The 17,093-nt window shown below is 28.6% G+C and overlaps 1 protein-coding gene across 1 annotated transcript in view; it reads left to right on the top strand.

The window, feature by feature from the left end:
* Positions 1 to 3,268: 3,268 nt before the first annotated feature.
* LOC111031604 overlaps positions 3,269 to 17,093 on the top strand; it is a 32,986-nt gene continuing 19,161 nt past the window's right edge. Inside the window, exons 1-7 of the mRNA XM_022311633.1 lie at positions 3,269 to 3,413; positions 3,696 to 4,158; positions 4,260 to 4,316; positions 4,396 to 4,536; positions 5,186 to 5,337; positions 5,410 to 5,465; positions 15,038 to 15,224. Of these exons, the coding sequence (XP_022167325.1) occupies positions 3,269 to 3,413; positions 3,696 to 4,158; positions 4,260 to 4,316; positions 4,396 to 4,536; positions 5,186 to 5,337; positions 5,410 to 5,465; positions 15,038 to 15,224 (1,201 nt within the window). The remainder of the gene's footprint in view (positions 3,414 to 3,695; positions 4,159 to 4,259; positions 4,317 to 4,395; positions 4,537 to 5,185; positions 5,338 to 5,409; positions 5,466 to 15,037; positions 15,225 to 17,093) is intronic.

Below are 17,093 nucleotides of genomic sequence, written 5' to 3'. Positions count from 1 at the left end.
TATAGTTAAAGGCCATATTTTGAAATTCTAGAGATTTTTTGTACTACTTAAAAAGTATCCTGTGTCGATAAAATCTTTTATTTTCAAAATGAGCAGGCTTAAAAAAAAAAATTGATGTTCTAATTCGAACGAGCATAGTTTCTCATTTATTAAAATGTTTATTTTAAGAATAATAGTCCTTAAAAATGGTTTTGTAAAAATATAATATATATATATATATATCATTTTACATCTAGTGTTAAACAAATTGACTTGGAATTAAATTGGTTTTATCATACAAATAATTAATAGTGTTCTAAGAAAAGAAGACTATTATAACAAAACGTTAGGTATGTGCATTGTTTTTAAAATTATAAAACATTAGTAAACAATTTTATTTAAAATAAAAATAAACCTCGTGGTTATACCAAATGTTCCACAAACAATTGGGTCACGGTAGCTAGTGATCAGTTTGTACAAATAATATTGTATGTGATTTGTGCCCGGTCTATGTTTATCCATTTTATGCAGAACCATACTATACTAATAATACCTCGGATAATATTCGGCACACGCAGAAAACGATTCACGAAGATTGTTGTTTCGGTAGGACCTACAATTTCGGATCGGTTTCTGTTTATGCTCATCGCCAGAAGGAAAACTGTGGCTTTTCTGAGGATCAGATGATACAGATTTGTGTTTACAGGACTCGGCATGTGTAGTGGGATAATGTGTTGGTTTCAAGTGCAGGAAAATTAAACAACTCGAATATCTAGGTCGGCAGAAATATGAGTTAAGATGATTTGCCAAGCATGCTTACGCCCATTTTTCATCCAATAATGCATTTGATCGAATTTCGATGTTTGTAACTTATAAATGCACTAAAAGACCATATTTTCAAATTCTTGAGGTTTTTTGCACTGCTAAAAAAAGTGTCCAGTGAAAGTGCCAAATTTTGTGTTTCAAAGCAGAGCCAAAGGTTTTTTTTACTTTTATTAAGTTGTTCTGTAGCGGCACAAACATCGTCGTTTCAAACCGTGACCCCACATTTTTGCTGTAAATTATTAAGTGGATAATTTTACTGAAAATTTTCATCAGAAATGATCCGTGATCATGGGACTGAATATATAAGGACTATGGTAAATTAAAAACGTTAGTGATTAATATTAATTTATAAACATTCACAGTTTGTTAAAATGGTCCAGGTATAATTAAACTGTCAGTTGCATTATGTCTATGAAGTCAAAAATAAATATAAGATAAATACATTCTGAGCATAGATCCTATACAATATTTCTACAAACTAATCACTAGCTACCGTGACCCACATATTTGTAACACGTTTGGTATAACCACTAGGTTTTTTTATTTTAAATATTAATTAATACGCCTAATTCAATAATATTTTTTTAAATTTGTTTGAGGACTTAATATTCTTAATGTTTAATAATATTCTATACCTTTAGAAACAATATACATACCCAATTATTTTTAAATGTATTAGTCTTCTTTTAACACTTTAGTCTAATTAGTAGTATGATAAAACCAATTTCATTCCAAATTAATTTGTTTATACTGTCAGTTACACTGTATGTTTGTGAAGTCGTTTTGTTTATTAATTATTTTCGGTACATTTGCTGATTGTAAATATGGTTACCAACACGGTGAAACGAATAATCGTGTGTGAGAAGGGATAATATTATTATCCATGACTCATGTATACAAAATACAAATACATAAAATAATACTATTCATCGTATAAATTATTGTTTTTTTTTTAATAGATTAATGTTGAAATAATTTTAATTTGATTTGTTTATTTTCGGTATGATTGTTATGCGTATAATAATTACCAAACCTAATTATTTTTAGGGAATTATTAATAACATGAATTAAGCAACGTCCGAGTTTTAAATATGTACGAATTTAAATTGATCCATATTTACATTTTTTTTAAATATCTAGAAGCATTTTAATTATATTCAATATGTATTATAATTTATAATTTATAACACACAAGTTCTAATTAGCAATACCAAGGTATTTGTTTCAGATATTCAGTCATTATTTAGTGATTTATTTTATGTAATTAATTGTATGTATTATACGGAAACTTAAATTATATACAATTATTATACATAATTTACGATATTTAATTTTTTTAAATTATATTATAAATACAGTTAGTGCACAAGTATTTTTAAACATCCATAAGTCCCGACCATTAAACTTTTTTCAAAGCATTTATAATTATTATTTTCTTATTCTATTTGAGTACGATTAATATTTAAAAAAAAATATTTGAACTTTCAAGGGTGCGTGTTTTAAGGAATAACAACGCATAAAATAATAAAATATATTATGAAACAAAACGTTTCATTTTGTTTTATTTGAATTTGAACGATGTTTATGAACATAATTTAAGAGGGTTGGATAAAATAATTTTACTTATGGATTGTAATTAAAAATTGATTTTAGACATGAAAATGACATTTTTTGGTGGTTCAGTTGACAGAAACAACGAACTTTTTAATTTTGATACTGGTTTCGTAGCGTATGGATTATTAAAAATGAATTAAAAATATTTTTATTTTACATTTTAGACAAATGATGCTTTTGAATTCAAAAATGATATGAATAAATGGTCACGAAATAAAATATTCTATATATATATAACATCACGTAACCATTGAAACTCGAAGAGAAGTTCATTTGCATATATTTGGCTTGATATACCCACCAAAATACAAAAGTAAACATTTAGAACAGCAAAATTGGACTGTCATTGGATGTTTGTTTATTTTTAATTTCATGCGTTCCACGTTTACATTTAGAACGATTTAAATAATTCTCTATAATATAAATTTGCAAAAGATTTATGCTAAATGAAAGCATCAAGTTCACTGAGGCTTGATGTTTCTTTTTTTTGTGACATTTCAATTTTCCCGAATGACAGAGTGTACATAACAAGATGAAAAACAAACACAATTTATTTACTATTCATTCAACCAGTTATGTATATCCGACTTTCAATCAAATTTATTCATAATTAAAAATTATGCTAAGTTTTCCAAAACAACTAAAATGTAAACTAAACAAAAAATTACGGTAAATTCTACTTTTTTAAAATAATGTTTAATTGCCAATGGTGTTACGGATCGCTAAGGTAACATGTGTTGATTTAAATTATTTACAAACAGTTACCAAATCCAATTTTATAATAGGATTTATCAAAATTTATAATATAATAACCTGAACATACACACTCACGCAATATTAACTTTTAAAAATGTCAACAAACGGCAAAAGAAGTAGTTCGATCAAAAGAGAAAGTTCGACATCAAAAGGAAACTCCAAAAATAATTTAGCTGACATGTTTGAATTTTTCGCTCGAATAGCCAAGTTGGTAATACTCAGAAAAGATGACACGGATGGTAAGCAAAACGAAGAATAAATATTTTTTTTCCGACCAAAATACGTGGGATATGCCATAATAGTTTTAAAATACAGTTAATTGAGTTGACTGTATTCGAGTATTTTTAATCGAGATAAAATTACCTAATGAAATACGAATGATAATAATATTCTGCTGAATCGTTGTTATTATTATTCCTCCACATTTTGTGTCTATAAATAATGATATTACCTATGGTATCAATACTTCATCGTGATCTTTATTTTGCAATACCAAACGCGTTTCTAATATCCATCAACAGTCGTATCGAAGTACTCGACTTGGCTGAAAAAGTTGAAGAAACATTCGAACGACAAGCTCAAGTACGACTACATCAAGTTACTCGTCATGGGACTCAACCATCCGGTACCGGTGTGCCCCTTCAACGATTACCCACCGGAAGTCATCGACCCCCTAGAAGGCGATTGGATCGTAAACGCCAGGAACATTTTCTACAACGGCGACCCGTCTTGCCGACCGATCGTCCTGAACCCACCAATCGCGACAGCCGTGTCGGACGATAAGTGCCAGTTCGCCGCCTATCAAGAAATACCGAATGCTGGTCTACAGTGTTATTACGCTCAGTCCGACGAACCGCTGTACGAGTGGTTTTTCAAACAAGACTCGCTATCGATTCCACCAGAAAATCCTGTCCAAGCCATCCCTTTGGACTGGGAAAGGTCTTTGGCCGGAATTCACGTGGCACCTCCAAAAGTCCCTTCCAAGTAACGTTTACATAATTTTATTTTGTCATACCAATTGATCTTAGGTACTCCTTTGTACGATATATTAATCATATTGCTGTGTGTCATCTTTGAATTCGCAGAAAGAAGACAAGCTCGTCGCTGATTCAAAGACCGTCAACGCTGAGCGTTATGGGGAGGTAAAAAAAGAATCATACAAAACATTTAATATTATTTCGTACAATATCAATTAATATTTTTAAATGTATTGACCCACAGCAAAGTTGAACCAAAAAGGGACTTTTGTAAAATACTTGAAACGATTCAAGAAATGTTTAACATCACGGCGCAGTTCAAATGGACCGAAAATACTTTATTGACTGGCGACACAATACCTGGTTCCGATCTGTGTATCGATTGGTAATTATAATTTACTGTCAAAGCTCGTTGCGTTTTGTCCTGGAAAATATTTTCTATCAATTTTTAAGTATAATATAACTGCTATGAAAATCAAATAAGATTGGTCGATAGATTTATGTTCATATTTAAAAAACATGATATTGATCAATATAATAAGTCGAGCGATAAAAATGAGTTTATGTAGTTTTGTACATTATCGTACGTCTGCATCCGAGATGGGTCCTGAATTATTAAGAAAGTACTACACAAAATGTTAAAAATATATTTAAAAAATTACTTTTGTGCTGGTAAAATTGTAGGTACCTATAAAATATTACTCTTACAAAATCGAATCATATAATTATTGGTTTTGCTGATAAATGGGGTACAAAGATACATTTGGATTAATTACAAATTATTCAGAATAGTTGAATTAATTTTGAATTTAACAAAGTCATATTTTATAATATTAATTATGTTTTTTTTTAATATTTGATTTTTACTATTTTTAATATTTTTATTTTACACATACATTATGTAATTAGTAATTACATATCTACCTAAAATAATTCGGGACCCAACAGTATATCACCTGTGATTAATCATGAGTGTTAGAAACCCGACTCAGATGAGAACATCGAGATGAATAAAATTCATTTGGTTTCTGTAGGTTTATTCACGAACACGAAAGAACACAATTGGACATAGACGATGAAATGATTAGGTCGTTTGATAAAATATATCCACACAATTTCCGTCTGACGGCAAAACCTGAATTGTTAGAAGGAATAGTTAGGAAAATGGACTGTGTCGAAGAAAAAGGTATGGACTCCAACCATATTATATTTTAATTTTACATTAAGTTGACTTACGGTTACGGTTTTCTCTTGACAGCTAAATGCATGGAAGCGGTATGTGCGAGAGTTGAAGAAGAGGATTGCAAATACCAAGTAAGAAAGTTTCATAATATTATAATAATAGACAGACCCTAACTAATTAATGCCAATTATCTTTGATGTTATACTTCCGACCGTTAAAAGTTGTCATGGTCTGGCTAAATGTTTTTCTTTTCTTTTCTGGTAACTCTGAATTCTAGAGTCCAGAACGGTATAATTAAAAAAAAACCATTTAAAGGTTGTTCAAATGATACTACTGTTGTTAAGACTTTTTACCGTCGTAAAAAAAAAATCTAATCTAATAGTAAGGTGAAATATTAATTGTTTGTTATATTCGTTTACATTCCTATAATTTACATCACTGCCAGACTTTGAAACATCGATACTAATAAATGTGTAATAATAATCACTGATCGTCGTCAAGTTCACACATTGTTTGTTTTTTTATTCTTAACAGTAATTATACGCTTAAAAGCCATCATGGGAGACGCTCAGAAAGACCTTTCCCAGTCCAACATCCGATTGACTTGGAATGGCTTGGACAACGTTATCTGATCGAATTGATAATAATGAGCCGTGTTTGAAAAAACCACTCGGATTGAGCGTCTAATAACACTGAATTTTATTGCATCTAATAGGCTTCAAACTGACTCATCTGACAAGGTTCAAGACGATCTGCTGGTAAGCTGTTGAAGAAAATTTTCCTTGCGTTTACCATCCATTCGTGATCCTGTGATCCATCGAAGGAGGGATCACACCGGCACCAATTACAGGATGGTTGGATCTCATGACAATTTTCTTGAAAATAACGTTTGAACTATGTTTCTTGAACGCATCCAGCTAAGTCAAATGCTTATAGTTGATGCAAAATACTAAATAACTTACAGCTACCATCAGTATCATTAAAAATGTTCAGCTGAATAAATGTATTTTAAAAAAATACTTTTTTGATTGTTGAATTTTTTTTAATGATTAATATCTAGTCTTTATTATTACTAAGGCTAGGATTTTTATACATTTGCATGTTTTTTTCTTGAGTTCAAATTGATTGGTTGTAGTTTTGGATTTTTCTCTTTTAATATACAATAATTTTTTTCTTCGTATTTTTAAAATAATGCATATGATTATAATTGTAAATTCCTATAATTTGCTTCCTTTTTACTGAAAGTAAATTGTCCAACTCATGATTAAATTTTTAAATTTTTAAATTTCCTTATAGCTTTACATTTATCTTTTTTTTTATTAGCTTTCAGTAAACAAAACATTTATCTTAAATTGCTGATAGTAGTAATATAGTATAATATTTCATTTATTACAAAATTTTAATCTAACCTAATTGACTGCAATAACCTCCTTCAATAAATAAATTGTAAGGTTCCACCACGCCTCGCTAGATACAGTCCTCCATTTTTATTCCATTTTCTTCTAATTATTTACAACCGTTTATATTTATTATCTTACGCTAATGAAGACCGTAGCTTTAATCATCCTTAAGCAAATTCGTCAACAACTAGTTAACAACTAGTCTTAACTAACAATAATTATTGATATTATTAAAATTACTTATAATTATTTATTACTTATATTACTTCTTATCATTAATTTATTGAAAATATATATTATATATTTTACATTACTATGGACTGAAGCTGCATATTCTTAAAATTTATTAAAATAAGGATAATTATAGTATTCGATTTTTGAAAATCTTATGAATTTTAAAAATTATTTAAAATTTTAAATTTTAAATGAACGTATATAGTTATTGTGTTATTTTTCAAATTGTAAGTTTACTATAAAATCTTATCTTGCTCAGACGACCGATAATATTACCCATACATTATTTTTTTGTTTTTCATTTGTAGGTAGAACAAGTTTTAGTCAATATACTGTTACATACTAAACATTCTTTGTTCCAATCGCCGATATTTCGTGTTTCAACATTTTAAAGAACATATAATATCATTATACCATTATAGAAATATTCAACGCAATAATAACCAATTAAAATAAATAACAATTCTATACTTATAATATTTTATTATTAATTAGTAGATTCTGTTTCAATTAGTTTATGGTTTTCGTGTAAAAATGTTACGTAGAAATAATAAAAAAAAAAAACATTGTTTTGCAAATAAATTCTACCCCTAATAATTATTATGAAAAATATTAAATAATCTCCATGATTATGATGTATTATTTATAACCAAAGATAAATCTAGGTATTCAAATAAATTAAATAAATTATATTTATAACCAAATTCTATCTACACCGAGTATTTGTAAGTGATTCTTAAAATTTTTTTAGTCTGAACATTTTATTCAACTAATAAAACAATCGAGTTCATTATTTCAGCAGGCAAAAAATAATCGCATGGTTTGTATGTAGCCCATAATAACAAACTATTAGTAAGTTACATAGAAGGAAGATTATATTTTTCTAAAAGAACGTATTGTATAAAACAAATACCTTAATTCTTAGTATACCTATAGTCCGGGCCATAGATCATGTTCCATATAATATCACTAATATTCGATATTATTACATTTTGTGATGTTAAGATAAGCTGTGTTTAAGACCCTGCAGTTTTATTTTCACTGTATTAAAGAAAAAAAATGTTACCTTTTAAAAAGTCACCTTCTTGTGATCTGGGTGCGCCGAGCAAGTAATACTGTGCTTTGATTTCTCTAGCGCATCATATCCATGATGTCTATAACGGATAATTCTTTTATTTATCTGTCACTGTTCGTACCGGTAATTGGATAACTTCGTAGCGTACCGGTAATGTCAGTGACATGCAATTAAAGCATATTAATACGTTTAGATATGGTCTGGAATGATTTACTTTTGTTTTTTTTTTTTAAAAAAGGCGTTTAAGACGGGACGAACAACTTAATTATGTATCAAATAAATTATTAAAAAAAAATTTTATACACAGGGCTAAATTTGTTTTCTAAAAATATATTATAATAATAATAGCTGCTGTTGGATAGGGGTCAATGCGTTACTACATTATTTTAATATTATATGGTTATAATTAATCATTACAATTATTATTCGTCACGCAAAATATGTCACTACGGATTCGTCAGTAGATATTAATTTTAATTTATACAGTTTATTGAACATTACAATTTACAATATTATTTTTTGAAATGAAAATTAAATGAATAAACAGAATCCTTCATTTGGCCGTAAATAGTGAGAAGACGGTTATATATACGACAAACGCAATATTGTTACGCAATGCATAATATTATGCGTATAAAAATTTACTAAAAATACACATAATATCAACATAATAGAAAATCCATACAAAAAAAAAAAAAAAACTCAAACATAATACATAACAACAAGTATTATATCATTATAAAATATTATAATATTATGTATACTCTATTTTGTCAACCAGAGTCCTGGTAATCGTTATAAGTGTGTATTTTCCTCTCGGCTTTTTTTTGTGTTATGCAAATCGTTAATACATTTCCAAAAGTAGGTAAAAGGGAAGGGTCAGGGTAGGTACACGGAAAATAACACAGTAATAATGTTTCAAAATTAAGTGTATTAAAATTTAAAAAAGCTCCGTGTTGAGAAAAAATGAAAAATGTTTATCAGATGTCTTTTTTTTTAGACTTTTGTAACCGCATAAATATAATATGCACCTAATACATACCTATACATCTACCCATATCGATTTTAAGCTACGAAAATAAAATACACAGTATAAAATATATATTGTTTTATTGTATTTTTGTATTTCACATCAAAACCATAAGCCGATAACCTCAAACTTATCTGGATTACAAATACAATGCAATTTCCTTTTGAATGATTTCAAGATTATGACAGGGTATTTTGTAAGTATCAAACAACAGGGTCCACAGATGAAAAGTTGCATTTTGACAACTCCACTCCTGTTTATTATATTAGAAAACTTTATGCCGAAGTATACACAACTGTGGACCTTCATAAAAGGCCAAAAAAAAAAAAAAAAACTTTGTGCAAATTTCTAAATAAATATTATAACTTTTATTAAAGTAAAACTATGTTGAGTAAAGAAGTTTTGTATCAACTATTGTTACTTATACAATATAGAGGCGAAAAGTGCATCACAGGGATATTTGATTACTGAAAATCTTCACAGTTGATATTCGTAAATTAATTGGGGGTTTTTTTTTACCTACCTCACAGCAATTCTTAAAATTACCAAAAACATTCAATATAAAAATAAAACAATACAAAATATAAGTTAATTTACCTGCATTTTATAACTAGAATAACATTATCTAGTTTTTGAGTGGGTATATCGACATTATTTATTGACATATAAAAAAAAATAGAAAATAGAAAAAACCAAAAACACTGCAATATTGTGAAAAGAATAATATGTTTTGTATTTTTTGGTTCTATATATTAAAAATAAGATTTTATGACCATAATTTCCAAATCTAGCATGCAAATTTTGGTGAGAAAAAAATTCGCGAAAATTGGTTGAAAACTGAACTGCATTTATTCCAATATTCCATATTTTCATACATTATTATTTCTTAAGTAACGCGTATAGGAAAACCAACTTGAAATAAACAAATTAGAATTTTCAAAAACAAAGTATAACTACTAAGTAAAACAAATATTTCTTCATAAGGGTTCAATTTTTTTTTCACATTGTAAAAAAATATGTTATTCATATTATCTATTATTGTATCAATAAATTAATTATGGTAGGTATAATATACTATATATTAAATTATAAAAATAAAACATGAACTGAAAAAAAAAATTTTATTTACTGTAACGCTTATTATTATTCTATTCGTTTAATATTAATTTTATTAATAATAATAAATAATCTAGATACATTTATAACTATTACTCTTTAATTGGAGATTTTAAAATGAAGTGAATATTCCTTCAAAATCTGCTTTATTCACTTGTTCTATCTGATTCAATTGTCAATACTGCCAAAGCTTAACACCTATCTTGAATAATAAAACATTTACCATCTGCTAAGGATCTAAAACAATATGTTGAATATTGATCATTGAATTAATTTCCCAATAATTAATTAAGCTAATACTTTATTTAAAATTCAATAGTATCTACCTGAAATAGTAATTAGGGATATTCTTCTTATTGAGAAAATACTAAAAACTATAACAATTATGACGAAAATAATTTAAGTGAAAAAAAAGTTAATAAAAAAAGAGTTGCGTATCATTAATAATATTTTAACATTGATTTTTCTCTGATATTACTTCACGAGTAAATGTATTAATATTAATAATGGATGCATTCGATATGAGATATTGTTTTTAAATTAAAATACAAAAATAACTTATCAAACAAAAAAATGAAAAGCAAAAAAAAACTTCAGAATTAAAATTCCTATATGAAATATGATTTATTGCATATTTTTTTTATAAGTAGATACGAAAAAATAGATTCAAAAGGGTAATTACGTAATAATTTTTAAATTTTTATTGGAGAAAGAATGTTATAATATTCCTCTGAAACTCTAAAGGTAGGGTTAGCAGAACTCAGCCATTGCAGTATTACAATGCGATCAATCTGTTATTTATTTTTTATTATTTTACAGGCCTCACTCGCTTAGCAAATATTTTATTTCTTTTATCCACAAAAATATTTCTATACAAGCTAAAATGTTAATACTAAATCATTTTGATATTAATACCGTATTTAATTTAATAAAGTGTGCATGCCATAGAAAATCGTTATAATAAAACAAAATTTTTGTACAGAAATGAAAAAAAAGTTCATCAACAATGGATATCATGACGTGTAGTAAAATATTCAAATAATATTAATACCATTCACTCGATGTTCGGTTAGGAACCTCAGCTGAAAATGGACATAATAATTTAAGTTTTTGTAGAATTATTTTTGTTTGAAAATAATTTTGAGATAAAATATTAATTAAATTTGAACCACAATATTATAACACAGTTACTCGATTATTTTTTGACTTTCCGTGATATCTTAAGCCTAGAACAGTTTATTGCTTTAAATCTGCTCAAATGTATATAGTTTATACAATGGTCGAATAATGCAATTAGTTTTGACTAATGAAACAAAACACACACACACATACACGACTAATATATTAACACTTTATTACTGTTTTGTTCCACAACAGTGACCGCATCACATGGCCACTGTTGCGGTCGAACCCATTTTTGTAAACTCATATAATATCTTAATGGCTTAACCAAGTTTTCTCTGTTGTAACATAATTGTTTTTAGTCGACTAACATTCACTGTCTAAAGACTTGAACCATTCATTTTTTCTCAACTTAGGTAGTTTTAAAGTCTACATAATGTATGTAGCGAAATATCTTTAGTTTAACATTGTATTAGACACATCATAGAACTAGATTAATGATTTTTCCGTTAGACAATAATAACTTTATCATTAGAGATTCCCCCAATTTTGAGGCTAATAGAGCACATGTTTTGATTATTTTGAAGTTCAGATGATTGCAACTTTTTTTTCCAAATCCTTTTATAAAAACAGGAATTTCCATCCCTTGTGGTTCAGACTTAGGACTGAAAATGTAAATATTTTATACCGTTATGTCATAAAATATGTACAAATTTCCATTTCACAATCATACGTAGAATTCGTTGTTCATAGTCGAAAACTATAATAATGTACAAAAATATCGAAAAAAGTATTAAAGTATTAGTTGTACCTTCCTACCTATCCCCAAATATAAGGACATGGTCGCGAAAGCTGTTGTTATTGATACATCAGAAAATTATTTATACACTACCTATACACTTTTTTGTATACTTTTTATAATTATAATAATATTTTATGTGACCTTTATTTTTTCCTCAGTATAGTGTTGTACTTTTTTATACAATTATAATTGGCTACCACAATTTTAAATGGCGGTTGTTATATTTGTATTTTTATATTTTTTTTTATTTTACCCACATTGGAATCGAAAGTCGTCGTGTTTGAAACGCGAATTTTGTTTTAATACGCCTGTTAATTACGGTTACGACCTATTATACCTACTAAACACGCACACGCGCAGTAGGGAACTTAGCAATAATTGTAAATAATTATAATAAAGTGCAAATAATTATTATAATTTTTTTTTTTTTTTTTAATTCAATAACAACAACGGTAGGTAATGTGTGGTAGTATTTTTAGAACTTTTAAGTTTTGAAACAAATCGTCTCATTACACGTCTGTGCACCATAGTTTATAACTTCACCGCAGAAGTGTGCCGATCAATCTAAAACCGTTTGATGACAATTTATTTCCGCGTCTGAACTTTGACGTTTTTCGCAGAAGTTACTAACGACCGAATAGAACACATCTCATGTGTTCTCGAGTACTTCAAAAGCAAATGGAATAATATAGAAAACTGTCGTGCTTGTAACAGACGACACGATTTTCGCGGTAGGTACTCAGAAAGAAGATTAATTATTGGATAACATATCATAATTCATCAACATGTTTTCTTCGTTAACTCCCACGCATATGTGTGGTATAAGCTGTAAACGAAATGTAAAATCAGTTAAAATATTAATTTAATTCTCAGGAACGGTCGGTAAGACAATTTAAATATTCACAGTATGCAAACACGTTTGTCAGTTTTGAAATATCTTGGAATCGGTTTTCGTTAACTTCAAATGTACGATATCTTGACATTTTGATTTTTGATTTATGAAAAGATATAAGCTTAAAATGTTTGTCGTGTGTAACTACTGATCATTCGATTCCCAGATTTTATTTTAGTTTTAAAATTCCGCATGTTCTCACAGTTTTGAAATTACAATTTTTCATCATAAATTATAAGATTAGGTTTCATAAAGAAATTTAAAAACAATTTTTTGGGAATTCCTAAGATAACTTCTACTGCAATAACATGAGGTTCAAGGTGAACTTTCGACCCATTTCACTTGCCTATGCCTACCGTTTGAATTCATTAATAAAAACAACGTTTAATGGAATAATTAGGCTAAATTAATAATAACAAATAGACATTAAAGGTCAATCGACTATATAAACTTTTAATAGAACACTAAAAACGATATGTGCTTTCTAAGGATACCGAACTTAAAATAACTTTAATAACAAACTTTAACTTTTTGAAGTTATTAGCTTTTAGAAAAATTATAAAACCCAAAAACTATAAAACATTTTAATCAACATAGATGATTATGTTACCTATTTTATTGATTTTATTGAATTTACGAATAGAAAATTCGAGTACAGTTATAGAAATATGTAATTTAACATAAGCATGATTACGAAAATGTAATCAAAAATGTTTGAAATTAATATAAAGTAATTCATAATAATAATATAATCAATAATTATTAGTCTAATGATAATACTTTATTTCTGGGAAACTATCGAAGAAAAAATGGAAGTAAGATAAATTGCCTTGAAAATATAAAGGGTTGAACATATTATTATCATTGGTATTATAATATTAATATGCAATGAATAATGATTGAGAAACGTAAATAAATAACGAACGATTATAGCATTACGAGAGAGCTCAATTTTTTTTTGTTTTTTAGATAAGTGAACGTGATCGCGTTCATTTGAAAAAAAAAAATGAAAACGTGAACGAATCCATTTTTCCGCCGAACACTGAAAATATCCCACTGCGTGAGTCGGGTGAAACTCGTAAGATCGAAACGGGAGGGCGTCATAAAGCATGTAAGAGTTTATTTATTTTATTTTTGGAATTTAACGCACGTTTATATAACGCAAACATAAAGAATTATTACTTGGCTAAAGGATACTTGCTACTTGCTGATACTGCTTTTGTAAACACAAATAGTCATCGGTGGGGTCAGACTCACAAAAGTTTGATAGGTCACACAGAGATCGCATATACTATAGAAAATATGTGATTTATTAATTTAACAACTGACGGTGCGAATATCGCAATATCATAATATTTCAGTAAAATGTTCGCTAAAACTTATAAGTCGGTATACTGTTTGCGGAACCAGTCAGGTGGCACAATATTATTATTAAAGTGTCGTACCAGCTATGTCAAATTGTATCGATTGCGAATGGAAAACGTCTCGCCATAAGGTAAACAAAATAACAAAATTACTTGGTAAAAATGAAATGACTTTTCTTCTAATCAATATTTTAACATTTTATATTCTGATCGAATCATATCTAAAAACACACTTAATGTTTTAAATGTTTTCATATACTTATCAGTATGTATATATTATTTTTTTTTAAATTTCACAATATTTTAACTAATATATTATATTTAACTATAATATTATACACATGTTTAAACATATTTCACACGTTATATACATTTTATATAGAAATTATAATTTTACAAGTTAAATACATACAATACATTTTATAATTTTACATGGTTATCAATTTGGAAAGAGGATTCGTTAACTTCCTTAGATATCTGAGTAAACCTTTGGGTTTTATAATGAAATATTTGTAAATAAAGTAAAGAAAATGTCTAGACAATGCATACACCACTTTGATGTAGAGAAAATTACACACCAGGCCTAAGTAAAGATACTGGAAAGTTGCTAGAAACACATCAAGATTGGTTTGAAAACAATCCATGGCGACACTATTGTGGCATGAGAGAATCTTACCGAACAACTTGGTTATGACAAAAACAGAAAGCTGCACAATCTCATTGAAAATACTGGTATGACTACTAACATCAAGAAAGCCTGGTGCTTTATAAAAAATGTCAGTGGAGATCCAACTATACATGGAACAGGTGTAAGTGTCACCGCTAATCAAATAGCCTCGGAATTACCAAAAAGTGGTAAGTCCGGAAGGAATAAAATTACGAGAGATCAAAATAATCATATCTTACACCATGACTTTCAAATGAACGAAATCATCACCAGTCTGAAAGAAATAATGAATTGGAAAGCGACGAAATTGTAATAGAAAAAAATGAAACACTTTGGATTAAGAGGAAGGCTATGGCTATATCAACTATTTATTACATGTCTCCATTGGAAAGTCTAAAATAAATAGCCCTTCCCAGACCAGGAAAGGAAGGACCTAAGTGATCCAAAAAGTTATCAACCCATTTCCTTGCCATATCGCACCTATAAATTATATGAAATAATAGTCATGAACCGTATTAAAACTCAAGAAGACAAGCAATTGATAATGTATCCCTCTCACCAATTTTACCGAATTCACACTACATCATTGTGCCATGTCATGCATTTACAGTAATGAATACATTAAACCTGTTAATAAAGACGTGTTACCAACGTTTTGCTACCAGCGTAATAAATTAATGTAACAGGACTTCATGACATCATTTTATGTGAACTCAGACATACGACGAAAATACCGTGATTAAATGGGTTCACAGCTGTATTGCATCCATAAACTTATTAACTATAAAAATACTAACCCCCCCCCCCCTAGCTTAAAGTATGACTACTAGATATTGACTGAGACGGATAGAAATATCCGATGGTAATATCATGGAAGAGAATATATTATTGTTACTCATTTGCTCCATAACACAATCATGCTCAATGGGTCAATTTGTAAAACGCTGGTTGTCAACATAGCACGAAACACATTAATATGTCATAGGAGAAAATCATTGTGTATGGATTTTCCATGAATTTATAGAATATCTTTGTCTTTTTTATTCGAAATCCACATATTATTTTTCACTCTATGCAAGGTCCATAGTTAATAGGTTTACGATTGCATCACCCTATAACTTCTTCAGGCGGAGTACGTATCTTATTTTACGTTGGAGATTGTATTTTATTCTGGTGACTGAATGCAAGAATTTAGAATGCAGGAATTTTATTATGCTTTTAGGATTGCACCTTATACCTAATTATAGAAGTAATGAATCCTTCCAAATTGCTAAATACGAAAGTCGTTACCTTTTAAAAACGCGTACGAGTATGTTCTAAGTAAACTACATAAACGATTATTTTTTAGATGGGAAAAAAAAGTTTCACACGAATGTGATAAACATAAAGATTCTCTAAAGATTAATCTCGAACGTGTCACCACACTGTGTCACGTTAATAAACGAAAAGTCACGCCGATCGCGTATGGCAAACAAAACTTTTGCGCCAGACCGATAAAAAGGTTTTTTTCTTTTTTTTTTCAATATCGTCTGAAAAAAGTAAAATAAAATGTTCCCTATCGTTTAAAATTACTTTTGCATTCATCACTCTATATACACTCGTATATTTCACATACCATCTCTCTACTTGGCACCCCTAGAGTACAATATAAAAGTCAAGGGTTCTTGTCCTTATTTCTGTTCATATTTCATCTCGAGAAAAGTCACCCGTGTCGGATGTAATTTCTCTTTCTTCCACTCCCCATCCGTCTGCCCCACTCTATATTTTCTTCTCTCCCGCCGTATCACCGTTCTTTTTCCACCATCCTCTCGTCTATTCCGGTCTCCATTCGGATACTTACAAATTTGAGTTCGAAAGGCACAGAAACCAATCGTGTAAGTTTTTTATTTTTTCGTCGTTACTTTTTTATACTTCTAAACATTGCTCGAAGTAATATAGAGATCGAATATGTCGAATTCCAATAACACACGTGTTTATGCAAAGGTTTAATACAAGAACTCTTAAAAACGATATGCCTATTGCTTGATTGAGTTGGGCAAATATTAAAACGAATCTCG

The sequence above is a fragment of the Myzus persicae genome, unplaced genomic scaffold (genome assembly GCF_001856785.1).
Source record: "Myzus persicae strain clone G006 unplaced genomic scaffold, MPER_G0061.0, whole genome shotgun sequence".
Classification (NCBI taxonomy): domain Eukaryota; kingdom Metazoa; phylum Arthropoda; class Insecta; order Hemiptera; family Aphididae; genus Myzus; species Myzus persicae.
The sequence above is the reverse complement of the archived record's forward strand: the minus strand, read 5'-3'. Positions and strand labels throughout refer to the sequence as shown.